At 39.7% G+C, this 16,257-nt stretch overlaps 1 protein-coding gene across 2 annotated transcripts in view; it reads left to right on the forward strand.

The window, feature by feature from the left end:
* The window catches only part of Svil (Supervillin), an 807,253-nt gene that overhangs the window by 105,553 nt on the left and 685,443 nt on the right, over window positions 1–16,257 (forward strand). The window contains exon 1 of one of the 2 annotated variants that reach the window (XM_065230078.1): window positions 14,695–16,256. The exons of the other annotated variant lie outside the window; for it this stretch is intronic. Within the exon in view, the coding sequence (XP_065086150.1) occupies window positions 16,242–16,256 (15 nt within the window). The 5' untranslated portion in view covers window positions 14,695–16,241. Of the gene's footprint in view, window positions 1–14,694; window position 16,257 lie in introns of those variants that run through there. 2 annotated transcript variants of the gene reach the window in all.

Raw genomic sequence — 16,257 nt, forward strand, 5'->3', positions numbered from 1 at the left:
TGCCACCCCCTTCCTACTGCTGCTATTGCTGCTTCTGCTGCCTGCTCACCACGCCGTCCGAAGCGAAAATGAGTTGAGGCAAGATAGCGCTCTTTTATATCTTTTCAGGTTAAAGCAGAATGATGTGCAACCAAGTGGTACTCGATTTTGACGACTGGGTTTGGGAAGAACGTTTATTTTATAAAAACAATGATAAAATTATCACTTTTTATTTGTACATGGGACAATGCAACATTACCACTTTTTCAATAGATTCTTGTTGAATATCATCAGTCATCAGTATTGCTATTGAAGCTTAGAGATATTTCTGGTTGATTGGTGATGAAATTATTGAAATTGGTCCAGGGGCAGCTGAGTTATTAATGTTCAAAATCTTTCATAATTTTGTTACATGTTCCATTTTTGGTTTTCACAAAGTGTACCCCCATATAGAAATCACAGACGTAGTCCTACGTCAAAAAAAAAAGTGTTTTCGAACTAAAGTGTACCCAAAAGTGCTTCTGAACGTGTTTCGTAGTTGGGTGCGGTGAAATTCGTGCATTCCCGGTTGATTTTGGAAATCCGTATCACAAAATTGCCCACCGATTCCTTTTTTTTGCCGTTCGACGACGACGGGTGTTCTTTCGCGAGAGTGACGTTTATTTGATCCGTTTCATGCACGGGTGTGTTTTTTTTTTGTAACTAGCGTAAGTGTGCCCGCGATTTGCATTGAGTGTCGGAGATTGTAAGTAATCTGAAGGATGCCTCGCTGGATACGCCCAAGACTGGACGGGCAGTAGCTGGTGGCCGTGAACGGTTCCTGGGGAAAGCACTAGATGCGACCCTCCTCCCAGATGACCATGGCAATACATGAATTACTATTAGATATTTTGCAAACAGTGACAGATAGCGGACATGAAGAACCAGCGGAGGTGCCCGGCAAAGGTCTTTATCCTAGACAAATGGTAAGTTACAAATTCGCTGTTGTCGTTGTCGTAGGCGCCGTCGTAGTCGCTGTCGTAATCGCCGTCATAGTCGTAGGCTGTACCGTTAGTATATTTAAAATTAGCCACCAACGGCTGAAAATATGAATTATCGCGTATTTCTGTTGTTCATTACATGCCAAGTGAAATTCGAGAATGTAATTTCATTTGAATAGCTTGTTTACCCAGGTCTTAAACAATCGTCACGTCGGTCATAGCTTGTTATGATTACCTGAACCATGCGTAAAGAGAAAATCGAAACATTTAACGTCGCGTGAAAGTGGATCTTAATAAAGGCCTCTTTCGTAGCTTTTATTTTAAGGATTTCAAAGATCGTCGGTTGCAGTGGCTTGCTTATTGAGCAGAAAAACGCGGTCCCAGATCCTTTCATATCAAAAATTTATGGTAAGATCGCTTGTTTATCGTGTATTTTGTAAAACTTTTCGTTGTCGTCGGTGCGGGGTTTGAATAGTTATAAAAACTTTAGTAACGCTATAATGTGATATGAGGGACTCGGTGGCCTTATAGCAACCGGTTTTGCTTACTGAGCAGAACATCATGAGTCTAATCTCAAGCCCATCCACATTCAAGATTCGTCAATCGTTTTATTTGTTAACATGACTACATGGTAATAACAGCAACTCGATGATTAAAAAGGAGCTCGTCTGCCTAGTGGCAAACGTTTTTGCTTACTGAGCAGAAGACCGTGCGTTTAGTCCCAAGCTCCTTCGCGTTATATGATTGTTAGGACATCAATTCAGCTTATCGTATACCAAAACGAACCCTGCTGCAAACACAACCCGATTACCCAATATCCCAGTGATTCCTCGTGGAAGTGCAGAGGTGTTCTCGGCTTCCATCAAAGCGAGTGTCACGTCAACACATTCCTACCCCTTCCTTTCTTGACCTGTGTTCGGGCGCGGCCGGCTCTGGTATTGCCTAGTTTGAGATCACCAGTTTTTACACATTGAGGATGATTGCTAGTCCCAAGCATCGTCTATTGGTTCTCTGTGTAATTACAGCTGGTCTGGCTCATGCTCATGCTCATGCTCATGCTCATGCTAAAGAAAATTGTGAAACTCAAAGGCAATTCAATCAATTGCATTAAAATTGTGGTTTCTTTTTAAAAAAAAATCCTTAGATATGCAGGGCAGTCTAGAGAATTTAAAGGAAATTGAGAAATATTTTAGGCAGTTTTAAAAACATCAGGAAACTCTAGACTATTGAAGAAGCTATGAATTAGTTTTGAAAATCGACAAGTCTTGAGAACTTTAGTGAAAATCATAGAACTATATTAATTATTTCGTTGCAGGGGCTTAAAGAAGTTCCTGAAATTTCAGAACAACTTCGAAATCTTCAAAGAAGTACAGGGATCTTCAGAAACATTTCAAGAACTTCATAAAAGTCTATGGAACTTAAGGGAAGATCCGAGAACTTCAGGAACTTATATGGACATTTCGGGAGCATTTAAAATAAGTTTAGTAAAGCTCCAAAAACAAGGGGAATTTCAGGGGGGCTCAGTTCCTTTAGTGCCACTAAATTAGCGAAAAATTTTAAGAAGTTCCCAAATTTTCGGAGAACTTTAGAGCTGTTACAGGGCTGGTAGCAGGTCACTTTTTAGTGACTTTTGAAGCCAGTCACTAAAAAGTCACTTTTTACACCAAAAAGTCACTAAAGTCACTATTTCCCTAAAAATAGTCACTAAAGTCACTTTTTCACTACTAAAATAGAGTGAAATTTAAAAATATCAACAAAATGTTTAAATTGAGTACTTGGCACTAAGAAAGTCTATAGTAGTTTTAGCAAAATATACATATCTGTTAAAAAATTGAAAATTTTAACTAGGGTGACCAGTGAACCGCAAAACTTTAGAACACCAGAAAATCTATTGGGGAATGCCTACAATTTCGAATAAAAATTGGGGAAAATTTCCCAGAAAATAAATTGTAAACCTTGGAAACTTTCCAAAGATATTCTCTTTGTGATAGATTTTAAAAAGTCTTTCAAGCGTGATTAAGAACTTTAAAAAATCCAAAGTAAATTTTAAGAGAATTTTTGAAGGATTCTAGGGATGACACCAACAATATATAAGAGAAGAATTCAGACTACGAAAGTCTAATGTAAAATTAAGTGCTCTGAGCACCGATTTCTTCATCTCCGCTTAAATCTTAAGCCAGGTTTACCTATATAGTTAAACTTGACTTAACACATACGCGCGTCGCTTTTGATTATGTTTAAATTATTAGAGACGCAAAATTCAGCTCCGAAACTATTTAGGAAATAATTCCAATATAATTGAGAGTGCATTTTAACGAGAGTTCTGAGAAGAATTCTATGATGATTGGATGAGGATTCTAGGTCCAATTCTTATAAGAATTCGAAATTAGTTCTGCTATTTTGCTTAAGGGAACTCTGATGAAAATCCCGTGAACTCCAAAGATGGTCACTGCGGATAGTTCTAAAAGAATTCTGGGGTGATTTCTAAAGAGTTCGAAATAAATTCCGAGAAGAATTCCAATGGAATCGAATTTTGAGGGTTCAATCTCAAAGGAATTCTGTGAAGGGTTCCAAAGTTATTCTGTGATGGATTTTTGTTTTGAGAATTCTGAGGAAATACTATGGGAATTCTAAGGAGAATGTGAATTGAATTTCCAATTGAATGCAGGGGGAGAAATCTAAGATTATTCTGAGCAGAAAATTATGAAATTTCTGAGATTAATGGCATGGAAATTCTAAGGAGGATTCAAATAAATTTGAAATGGATTTATGGAAGGAGCCTTCAGGGAGTTCCTAGAAGAATCAATAAAAATTGAAAATAATCTACTTTAACTAGGGGAATTTACGTATTCTCGTCAATCTAAGCAGCGTCCGCACTTCTATTAGCATTTTGTCAGCGTTACGCACATATATCACGTGTCTGTTTGTTAACATTCATCTGCTGCTTGCTTCTCTATCCATTCCAATCGACAGAATTTTTCAAACCGGTTTGAAAGCGATTTTACAACGCTCCAAACTTCTCAGTTGAGTGTGACTATTGTCGGCAGCCTCTTTTTCTTCGGCAAACTTCCCATTAAACTGCGTGTTAACCAGCTGTTCTATTATCGGCAACTCGAAATCAGCCCCATTTTGTAGTGCGTATACTTCATTTGAAGAAAAATCTGGCATAATAGGATTGCTCGGTCGTACAAATATAATCAGATTGAAGCTGAAAGACTAAAGAATCGTTTGAATACATTCAGGGAAGTGTGTTGATGGGAAAACATAGTGAAATTATCGTTTAAATTTTGGTTGCCGAAAACAGTCAATGGGTGCCGAAGCCAACATTTACCCTAGTCATGTGTTATAACTTTGCGATTTACATAAATATTACGTGCGATTTACATAGTTGGAGATGCTTAACGTCAAATATCAGATATAAAGTGCAGGTTTTATGCGATAGGTAAGCAGATTAAATTATAGAGTTGATAGTTCCGTTGTAGTACGGCAGTGTGAAAATTGTATATACAAAGTAGAAAGCGAGCAAGGACAATTTTGAGGAAGGTACGAATCGGGTAATTGTTTATGTCAGATGGCGACTTGAGTGTGAAACAATCGATAGAACTGTTTCCGCACATCGGAAGAACATGAGCAAATCGGCGATCATCCCTTTTGCCAGTGGTGGCAGAAGGAAGCACCCCTCACTATTCCTCATTAATGGATGAGCTTGGTAAAGGAGATACTCTACCCGATTCGTACCTTCCTCAACATTGTCCTTTGTTCGCTTTCTACTTTCTAAAGGGTGATACGGTCAAAATTTGGTCAAGGGAAAACGCGTGTAAATCGGTGAAATCGTTTATTTAAAAAATCAAATTAAATTTCTTTTTCAAGTTCAATAAGTATAAAATTCAGGAAAAATATTCAGTTAGGATTCCGCTTTCCCAAATCCGAATTGCCGGGCCTTACGCTTGACCCCTGCCATCAGATTTTGTACAGCCACCTTGTCCACCTTCTTCGCCGCAGAAAGCCAGTTTGCCTTGAACTGCTGCTCGCCCTTAGCAGTTTTTTTGGTCTTTTTTAGGTTCCGCTTGACAATAGCCCAGTATTTCTCAATTGGGCGGAGCTCCGGCGTGTTGGGAGGGTTCTTGTCCTTGGGAACCACCTGCACGTTGTTGGCGGCGTACCACTCCATGGCCTTTTTACCGTAATGGCAAGATGCCAAACCCGGCCAAAACAGTACGGAACAACCGTGTTTCTTCAGGAAAGGCAGCAGACGTTTATTCAAACACTCTTTCACGTAAATTTCTTGGTTGACAGTCCTGGAAGCTATGAAAATGCTGCTTTTCAAGCCACAGGTACAGATGGCTTGCCAAACCAGATATTTCTTTGCGAACTTTGACAGTTTCATGTGCTTGAAAACATCTGCTACCTTTCCCCTTCCTTTTGCCGTATAAAACTCCTGTCCCGGAAGCTGCTTGTAGTCGGCTTTGACGTAGGTTTCGTCGTCCATTACCACGCAGTCAAACTTCGTCAGCATCGTCGTGTACAGCCTCCGGGATCGCACTTTGGCCGTCGTATTTTGTTTATCATCGCGATTTGGAATCACTACCTTCTTGTAAGTCGATAGTCCGGCTCGTTTTTTGGCTCGATGCACGGTTGTAGACGATACACCGAGCTTATTTGCGGCATCTCGGAGAGAGAGGTTAGGGTTTCGCTTGAAACTACCGGCAACTCTCTTTGTCGTCTCAGCGGCTTCCGGTTTTCGATTTCCCCCCGATCCAGACTTCCTGGCTGTCGACAAACGTTCCCCAAACACTTTAATTACATTTTTAACGGTTGATTTGGCAACTTTTAGCAATTTTGCCAACTTTGCGTGCGAGTAGCTCGGATTTTCGCGATGCGCGAGCAAAATTTTGATACACTGCTCTTCTTGCTTGGACGGCATTTTGACAACTGAAGAGTGAATTCCAAAATCAAAATAGGAGCAACATTCTACACACACACACCTTCAAAATGAGGGGTGTTCAGGTTTTTTAAATGCAAAATTGAAAGAAATACGTCAAGTTGATATTGACCAAATTTTGACCGTATCACCCTTTATATATACATTTCACACTATCTTACTATAACGGAACTATCAACTCTTTACTTTCATCTCCTCATCTATCTTATAAAATGTCCCCTTTAATTATAATATTTGATGTTAATCATTTCCAGCTACGAAAATAATCTATTTCGAAGAATTTTGTTGATTGTTCTGCAAAGAATTTCAAGAATGCAATATTATTTTTGTAAAAACTTATTTGTCTCTAAATTTAAGAGAAGAGGAATTATTCTAAAAAAGTTCTTGAGATCACTCTGAAGAAATTCTGTGAAAAGTTCTTAGCGAATTCTCAAAGTTATCTGCCTAGATATATCAAAATTTTAAACATTTGGAACGCAGAATCAAATCACTTCAAAAGCACTTCACAGGAGATTCCGTTGTGAAATTCGATTAAATTAGAGGAATTTAAGAAATTTGATTTTTAGTTCCATGACATAATAATTTTATTTCAATATCAACCCGTATTTGAATTTCTTATTTACCATATAAATGGCTACTTATTTAGTATTTACAAGGTCACTATTTGGTCACTATTTCCGTAATTTTAGTCACTAAAGTCACTACTATTAGATCGCATCAGCACTACCAGCCCTGCTGTTAAGAAAATTATTGAGGTTTTCACATAAGTCCTGAACTTCACGGAAGCTGAACCATTTTTGAAACAGTTCAATTAAATTCAGGGTAGTACAACAAGCTTCATGAAAACTGCTAACACTATAGAGAAGTTTCGAGAACTTCGAGAAAGATATTGATCTTGCTAAAAAGCTAACAAAAAAACTTCAAGAAAGAACAGATATTCCAGAGCAGCGATATTCCAGAGCAGCGATATTCCAGAGCAGCGAAATTACATAAATTTTAAAGAAGTTTAGAGAAATTCAGTGAACTGTTAAAACTTTAGAGAATATTCATGATCGTTAGGAAAATTGCGGAATCTTTAGAAAGTCCGAAAAAGTTTAGAGAAGTTAAAAACAATGATGAGAAGTATTGTGAGAATCAGGCTAGCTTCTCAAAATACAAAAGAACTTCAAGGCATATCATTAACTTCAAGAATATTTTGAGAATTTTCAAGTTGTTCAGCAGACCTCAGAATAGTCCATTACATATTCAACGGAGATTTCTCATGAAAATTCGCTTGGAGCTCTCCTCATCATTCGCTCGTATACTCCCAAAACTCTTATGGAATTATTTCAGAAATTCACTTGGAACGCTTCTCTGAATACTCAAAAAAATATCATTAGAATATAGTTAGAATACATCTCGCAACTATCGTCCTAATCAAATTTTCTTTTAAATTTTCTAGGAATTTCCTTGAAATTCTCCTCAGTAAGAAATTCTATGGAAAGATTCTCAGAATTTTCATTGAATTCATTTCTGATTTCTTTTGAATTCCCTTGGAATTCTACTCACATTGAAAGCCTCATAAGAATTCATTTTCATGTCTCCTCGCAAATTCCTTAGATTTCTCCCATTAATTTGTTTGGCAATCTCTCCAGGAATTTATAGTTGATCATGTCAAACTTCACATATGATCTCCAAAACAGTTTGGATGGACTAGGTTATAGAATTAAAAATATGTTGGATCTCATTAACAATCACGTAGTTATCTTCGTGAAAAATGATGACTGCGAGATTTAATTGAGAAATAAAGTTATGTTTTCAAGGTATGCCATAAGGCTTAGGATCTGTAGTTAGGCCGTCAATCGGGCACAAGTTAGCTCTTTCATATTTCTTCTAAATAGTCAATTTTGCAGACCTATAAAAAAGCAATCAAAGCTAAGCAAACATTCCCCTATAATAAATACAAAATAGTCTTCCAACGCCAACATGGCATAAAGTGTTACAACAGTGTTAGTTGAATTAGCTAAAATGACCTCAAAAAAAGTAAATGCGCACATCCTAACAGTACCGTCACCTGCTTGCGTCGCGATCGTAATTTATGGCCAATACACTTCCGAAAGAGTGCTGCTCACCTTTTTAAGCAGCAGCCTCTTCCCCATCGAAAATGGACCACACACTCGACACAGAGCGAGACCTAGAAATCACCTTACCCATTACCGGACGGCGTGTGAATATTTCGCGGATCAAGTCTATATTTTCAGCCTCCAAAAAAAAAAATCCAAACTAGGAGGTGAGAAGCAAAAATAATAATCACAACAAAACAAACCATCATCATCAACGACGGGACGGGATGCAGCAGAGGTGCCAGACGAGACTGATTTTGATGGCACAAAAGTACCGTTCGATCCTACTACCAAGGCACCCTCTCTGGGAAGAACCATCCATCGGGATCTCGGGACGCGTCGAAATTTAAATAATCTACCAATTTACGACCGTCGGGGCCGTCCAAATTATTAATCGCGTTCACGCTTCGTAACGAGACGCATTTTGTCACCATCCACCCAGGCCAGGTTCTTGTTCTTCGAGTTCGAGATGCGATGGGACAGAGTAGGTGCATTTGCATAGGAACTCGATAAATTGATGCTTTTCATAGATCGATAAATCCCTTCTCGCGGTGAGCCTAGTTTTCACCGCGGGATGCGGAGATGGAAGGGTTTATCTGCTTTTTCTTCTTCTTCTTGACACTGAATCACGCAAGTTTTTTTTTTTTTTTTTTTCCTTTATTATAGAGATTTTTAGCCTGAGGCTAGTTCATCTCTTGAATCACGCAAGTGCAACGGTTTGGGTTTGGGCAAAAGTTGATTTTTTTTACGATCCCTTCTTCCTAACGAGAGGTCATTAGACGACTGAAACCCGACGGCGGCGGCGGCAGCGGCGGTTGTGTAACCTTTTTCGTGATCGGTCATCGGTGTCGTTCTGGTTGATTTTTTGGTGTTTTTTCCAATCAGTCGGATAGAACGTAGAGATAAATTTTTGGACCGTTTGAAATCAATTTCATTAGATATATTGGGTATTATAGCTGGTTTGAATCCTGATCATCGAGAGAATGCAACGAATCAGGTGTAAAATTAATGGGAGGGGTGTAGATGTGGAATATTTTACAAATAATACAAATCTGTATTGGCATTCAGTTGGAAAAAAAGATCGATAGAAGCGGATTCCTCCGAAACCGACTGTAGAGATTTTGTTCAAATCACTCCTGGTATTGCTACTGTCAATTATTAGTCGACCGAGCAATCAGATATACCTTCAAATTAAATGAGTCTCGAAGAAGAAGGCGCATTCCAAAACAACCGACAACCGCATTCAAACCCACTGGAAGCGCATACATTGCACACACTTCATTACCCTTTTCCTCTCCCCCCAACCAGAAAGCATCCACATCCGAAAGCCATTCCTTCGGCGAGCGTTGCGTTCCATGCAAACCCCGAAAGGGTATCATTTTCTTCATATTTATCATAACTCTCACGAATCGTAGCCGTAGCCGTGTGTGCTGCCGCCGCCACCGCTTCCAGCACCGATCGACCCCTCGATGCCGATGTGAGCTTGGAGGGCTTAGCTCATTAGGCTCGAGTCGCCATCTCGGGCCGCCGCCGCTGCTGGAGGGACCCTTTCGGTTTCTTTTTCTCGCTGCATCGAGAGCAGAAGGGAGTAAATCAAATCCGGCTGGCGACCGTATGTGCCATGACCGTGGTGGCGGCCATGTCACGCGCGTGCCTGCACAGGAAGCAGGTAAACGGTGGAAAAATACCGCGGCAAATTCCAAGGAAAGCGAAATTGGCCCTCCCGACCGACCGGTTCAAGTCCAGCGGGAAAATTATTGATTGCGATTGGAGATGTAATGGGATTTTTCCTCTTGTGTTGTGGCGTGCCATGCCAGAGCGTTCGACTCCACAATGCTGCAAAGAACTGCACCCGGCGGCAAGCGACGAACTTCGCTTTTCCCTTGCGGTCGGTTCTTCGGTTGAAAGGGAAATCGATCGGGCCGGTCCCGATGGGTGATTAAACTTGAAATCGATAGTTGCTGCCGGAGCGGAAAATGCTATTTTTCTCGGTAAAAGTGACCACGTATTGCGAACGGAGCAACGGGGATGGGACAGAGAGGGAGAGGTGATTAGTGGCGATCTTGTCTCTTGAAATGGAGTTTGAGGAACTTGCGGAATACGGTTGATGCGGTGACAGTTTGACAGAGCCGATATATATCGTTATGATGCAATCTTGACGTGTTGGAGATTGGTGTGATTTACCGGTTTCAATCATGCTGTTCAATCTGAGTCTTATTTCCTTTTCCACCGATGTTTTTTTTAATAGTTCCCTGAGTTATGTCTATGACTTAAGTAATATCACATTGCTGCATAGAAGGAAACATGAATGCTTCGATTTCCCATGAACTTTCCACAAGAAATTATCCAATGATGGCCAATGGATCAGGACCGACATCAAATACACCTAGTAAAACAATTGCTGTATAACCTAAGATAGATACAAAAACACAGATTGTAGTCACCTTGTGGACATGATTCGGATTAAAAATAATTGATTGATTGAAAATAATGGGTTGGGACATTGTTTTCGGGTTTTTTTTTCTGACACCTAAATACGCTCCAAATCTCGATTAGAGGCTTATTTACGGAGATAAATTGATTTAATGATATCCGCCAGCCTGAAAATAATGGGTTGGGACATTATTTTCGGGGATATTTTTTTTCTGACACCTAAATACGCTCAAAATCTCGATTAGAGGCTTATTTACAGAGATAAATCGATTTAAAGGTTTTCATATCTGCCAGCCTGAAAATAATGGGTTGGGACAATATTTTCGGGGAAATTTTTTTTCAGACACCTAAATACGCTCCAAATCTTGATTAGAGGCTTATTTACGGAGATAAATCGATTTAAAGATTTTCATATCCGCCAGCCTGAAATAAATGGGTTGGGACAATATTTTCGGGGAAATTTTTTTTTCAGACACCTAAATACGCTCCAAATCTCGATAAGAGGCTTATTTATGGAGATAAATCGATTTAAAGATTTTCATATCCGCCAGCCTGAAAATAATGGGTTGGGACATTATTTTCGGGGAATTTTTTTTTCTGACACCTAAATACGCTCCAAATCTCGATTAGAGGCTTATTTACGGAGATAAATCGATTTAAAGATTTTCATATCCGCCAGCCTGAAAATAATGGGTTGGGACATTATTTTCGGGGAATTTTTTTTTCTGACACCTAAATACGCTCCAAACCTCGATTAGAGGCTTATTTACGGAGATAAATCGATTTAAAGGTTTTCATATCCGCCAGCCTGAAAATAATGGGTTGGGACATTATTTTCGGGGAAATTTTTTTTTCTGACACCTAAATACGCTCCAAATCTTGATTAGAGGCTTATTTACGGAGATAAATCGATTTAAAGATTTTCATATCCGCCAGCCTGAAAATAATGGGTTGGGACATTATTTTCGGCGAATTTTTTTTCTGACACCTAAATACGCTCCAAATCTCGATTAGAGGCTTATTTACGGAGATAAATCGATTTAAAGATTTTCATATCCGCCAGCCTGAAAATAATGGGTTGGGACATTATTTTCGGGGAAATTTTTTTTCTGACACCTAAATACGCTCCAAATCTTGATTAGAGGCTTATTTACGGAGATAAATCGATTTAAAGATTTTCATATCCGCCAGCCTGAAAATAATGGGTTGGGACATTATTTTCGGGGAAATTTTTTTTCTGACACTTAAATACGCTCCAAATCTCGATTAGAGGCTTATTTACGGAGATAAATCGATTTAAAGATTTTCATATCCGCCAGCCTGAAAATAATGGGTTGGGACATTATTTTCGGGGAATTTTTTTTCTGACACCAAAATACGCTCCAAATCTCGATTAGAGGCTTATTTACGGAGATAAATCGATTTAAAGATTTTCATATCCGCCAGCCTGAAAATAATGGGTTGGGACATTATATTCGGGGAAATTTTTTTTCTGACACCTAAATACGCTCCAAATCTCGATTAGAGGCTTATTTACGGAGATAAATCGATTTAAAGATTTTCATATCCGCCAGCCTGAAAATAATGGGTTGGGACATTATTTTCGGGGAAATTTTTTTTCTGACACCTAAATACGATCCAAATCTCGATAAGAGGCTTATTTACGGAGATAAATCGATTTAAAGATTTTCATATCCGCCAGCCTGAAAATAATGGGTTGGGACATTATTTTCGGGGAAATTTTTTTCTGACACCTAAATATGCTCCAAATCTCGATTAGAGGCTTATTTACGGAGATAAATCGATTTAAAGATTTTCATATCCGCCAGCCTGAAAATAATGGGTTGGGACATTATATTCGGGGAAATTTTTTTCTGACACCTAAATACGCTCCAAATCTCGATTAGAGGCTTATTTACGGAGATAAATCGATTTAAAGATTTTCATATCCGCCAGCCTGAAAATAATGGGTTGGGACATTATTTTCGGGGAAATTTTTTTTCTGACACCTAAATACGCTCCAAATCTCGATAAGAGGCTTATTTACGGAGATAAATCGATTTAAAGATTTTCATATCCGCCAGCCTGAAAATAATGGGTTGGGACATTATTTTCGGGGAATTTTTTTTTTGACACCTAAATACGCTCCAAATCTCGATTAGAGGCTTATTTACGGAGATAAATCGATTTAAAGATTTTCATATCCGCCAGCCTGAAAATAATGGGTTGGGACATTATTTTCGGGGAAATTTTTTTTCTGACCCTAAATACGCTTCAAATCTCGATTAGAGGCTTATTTACGGAGATAAATCGATTTAAAGATTTTCATATCCGCCAGCCTGAAAATAATGGGTTGGGACATTATTTTCGGGGAAATTTTTTTTCTGACACCAAAATACGCTCCAAATCTCGATTAGAGGCTTATTTACGGAGATAAATCGATTTAAAGATTTTCATATCCGCCAGACTGAAAATAATGGGTTGGGACATTATTTTCGGGGAATTTTTTTTTCTGATACCTAATTACGCTCCAAATTTCGATTAGAGGCTTATTTACGGAGATAAATCGATTTAAAGATTTTCATATCCGCCAGCCTGAAAATAATGGGTTGGGACATTATTTTCGGGGAAATTTTTTTCTGACACCTAAATACGCTCCAAATCTCGATTAGAGGCTTATTTACGGAGATAAATCGATTTAAAGATTTTCATATCCGCCAGCCTGAAAATAATGGGTTGGAACATTATTTTTGGGGAACTTTTTTTTTTTGAAACTCAAATACGCTCCAAATCTCGATTAGAGGCTTATTTACGGAGATAAATCGATTTAAAGATTTTCATATCCGCCAGCCTGAAAATAATGGGTTGGGACATTATTTTCGGGGAAATTTTTTTTCTGACACCTAAATACGCTCCAAATCTCGATTAGAGGTTTATTTACGGAGATAAATCGATTTAAAGATTTTCATATCCGCCAGCCTGAAAATAATGGGTTGGGACATTATTTTCGGGGAATTTTTTTTTCTGACACCTAAATACGCTCCAAATCTCGATTAGAGGCTTATTTACGGAGATAAATCGATTTAAAGATTTTCATATCCGCCAGACTGAAAATAATGGGTTGGGAGATTATTTACGGGGAATGTTTTTAACCCGTTCATCTCCGTAAATTTGGCCTTAATCTTGATTAGGGTTTTCCACATCTCTGAACCCGTTTATCTCCGTAAATTTAACCACTATCTGAGGGGTATTTTTATCCATGAATTAGGCCGAATTTCATTAGCGACCAAAGTATCCATTAGTACCGTCCCAATGACGCATTCATCTAGTTAAAATTGATAAATAGCAGATTTTTAGCGATGGGCCCAATCTGAGATCCAACATTAGAGCCATTTCCCCTATTTAATAAAAACACTGTACGTGTATGTGTACTAGTCTACTTACGTTGATAAATAAATCTGGAAATCTGAAATATCTACATGTAAGTCAATTTTCCCACTGCTGATAATCAGATGTTGCAGCTTCACACCATTCTTTAATCATAACTCTTGTTTTAACGACATCTCTGACGTTGAAACAATGTGGGCAGAGTTTATTTCCCATCTAAAAGCCTTTGATTCTTTGATTACATTACCAGCACATCATTGCAAAATATTTCCCCATTTAATTCACTGACACTTGCTCAATTGTTCCTATTACATTATTTAATTACCCGTTTGTCAGCAAACGGCTGCCGCTGTCACGCGCGTTCACCCGCAATTTAATTCATTATCCAAACAATTCAGCTCATTATCAAACGCGCGGCCCAAAGCAGCTTTCCAACATATCCCTCTTTCGCATGCACACAGCGCATTAAAAGCATCCACTCTCACCCCCACAAAGTGCAGTTGGCTCCGTTATATCTCAGTCTTCCTCTCATTCTCTTTCTTCGTCAAATAACAAGCTAATGATCGCTCGCTCGCCCTTCAGCTTGTAGAGTGTGCTTGCTTTGCCATCGCCCAGCGAAAGAGCCACTCACAAACCAAAACATTTCGCGCTCACTTCGAGGGCTCTCTTTCGTCGGCGGCGGTGTTGACACTGCTGCTGACTGCCGGCATGGGAGAGAAGCGATCGTTTCGCTCTGTTGCGAATGAATGAACGAACGATGAATGAAGTTTAAGGCGCAAGTGGCTGTTGTTGTTTGTTTGATACTTCTCGAGTTGGGAGTTTCAAGGCGGAATTCATTCTACCGTTGACGCTCATCGGGAACGGTCGTGGTTCAGGTTATTAGAGTCGATTTTTTTTGACGTTGTTGTTTTCGTTTTGAAACGCAAATCATATTGTTGAAGGAGCGCGCATAAACAACTCAAGTGCTGGATAATTCGAAGGACGACTACCGGTTGCTTATGTTTGGGCAAAAGGAAGAAGTGAATCACTTTTGCTGGAATTGATTATGGATCCGAACGAATCGTGGTGGCTTATTAGTGGCAGTGACTAAGGGGATTTCTCCGAGTAAAGTGATTATCCTGTGGATTTACAAGGGGGAAGCATTTCCAAAAAAAAAAAAAGAAACACCTGACTCATGGGGTCTTCCGAGTGATGTGTAAAACGTTGGAGCATGTATGCTGTTATTATGCCTAATTTGGCGTTGAAGATCTGGAGAAGGAGGAAGAACGAAAAAAGCCGTTGAAAAGCCAAACAACCGCCAACAGGTCAAGTGGATGAGTGAAAAGAAACAACTACAGTGCAAAATTGATTGGTTTTTGTATGGAAACTGACAGCTGCCAACGTGACGTCACAGTGCTTACTGTTGTTGCGTACGCCCCGACATACGGCTTAAGGAAAAGGCGGGAAGTGTCGATGATGGTCGTTGAAGCCAAACAAATCTCCCCATCGATAGTAGTGGGCTAGTTATTTAAAGTTGGTGTAAAGTGATGGCGGCGTGGTGCCCGTTGAGATGAAACAAAAGAGTTGCGTTATGCACAAAACCTCCGTGTGTGTTGCGTTTGGAGATTTTGATTGCTGCTCGGTGGAATGAGTGCGGAACTGTCACTATCCCTCGCCCGTTCGCGTTAGTTCCAGTGTTGTGGACGTAACTTTCACAAAAATTTTGTCGCTTTTCAACACACAGCAACAAGTGGCGCGTGTGTTCAAGTCTGGGCCCGGTCTGGTCGTTTGTATGAATAAATAATTAAATAGCCGAAGAAATCGAAGACCGCGTGGAGCTGTAGCTGGGCTCTTATAAAATTAGTGGAAAGTGTTTTTGTGGTCCACCAAAGTAGAGTAGTAAAATCCTCCTAAAATAATCCGCCTCACACTTTTGCTTTCGATCGATGCACAAGGCAGGGGCAAATATAAATTAATTTAGGAAAGAGTGTGCTCCGCTTAAGTGATTCCGTAATTACGGACTGCTGGGTGAAACATGTTACCACCTTTTGACCACCATCGCCATGGCTGGTTGGAACTAGAGCCCCGGTCTGCCAACTGCTGCTGTTACCAGGATTAACAACCAGAAGCCGCGTGACCTGGGAAAAGTTGTGCATACAGTACGGTATCAAGTGGAACCGGGCAAGGCAGACGGACGGTAGGGATTATCGATTTTGTGCAAGAAGGCGCCGTCGTATTGCGAACGTGAACCGTGAACCGAAGGAGGAGGGACACCTGCAGCAACTGGAAATCACCGTTGGAATAGGAGACGGTCTTGCGAAGGAAACGGCAATCGGATATAGCGCAATAGCACAACTTCTCGTGTCGTGTGCGGTGGTTGTGTTCTGCGGTGTACGGAACCATCCGACTGGCTGCAGCTAGATAATAGCCGGTATCAACATGTACTTAGTGCAGG

The sequence above is a fragment of the Ochlerotatus camptorhynchus genome, unplaced genomic scaffold (genome assembly GCF_037179485.1).
Source record: "Ochlerotatus camptorhynchus isolate MF236.1 unplaced genomic scaffold, CSIRO-AGI_Acam_v1.1 ptg000328l, whole genome shotgun sequence".
Classification (NCBI taxonomy): domain Eukaryota; kingdom Metazoa; phylum Arthropoda; class Insecta; order Diptera; family Culicidae; genus Ochlerotatus; species Ochlerotatus camptorhynchus.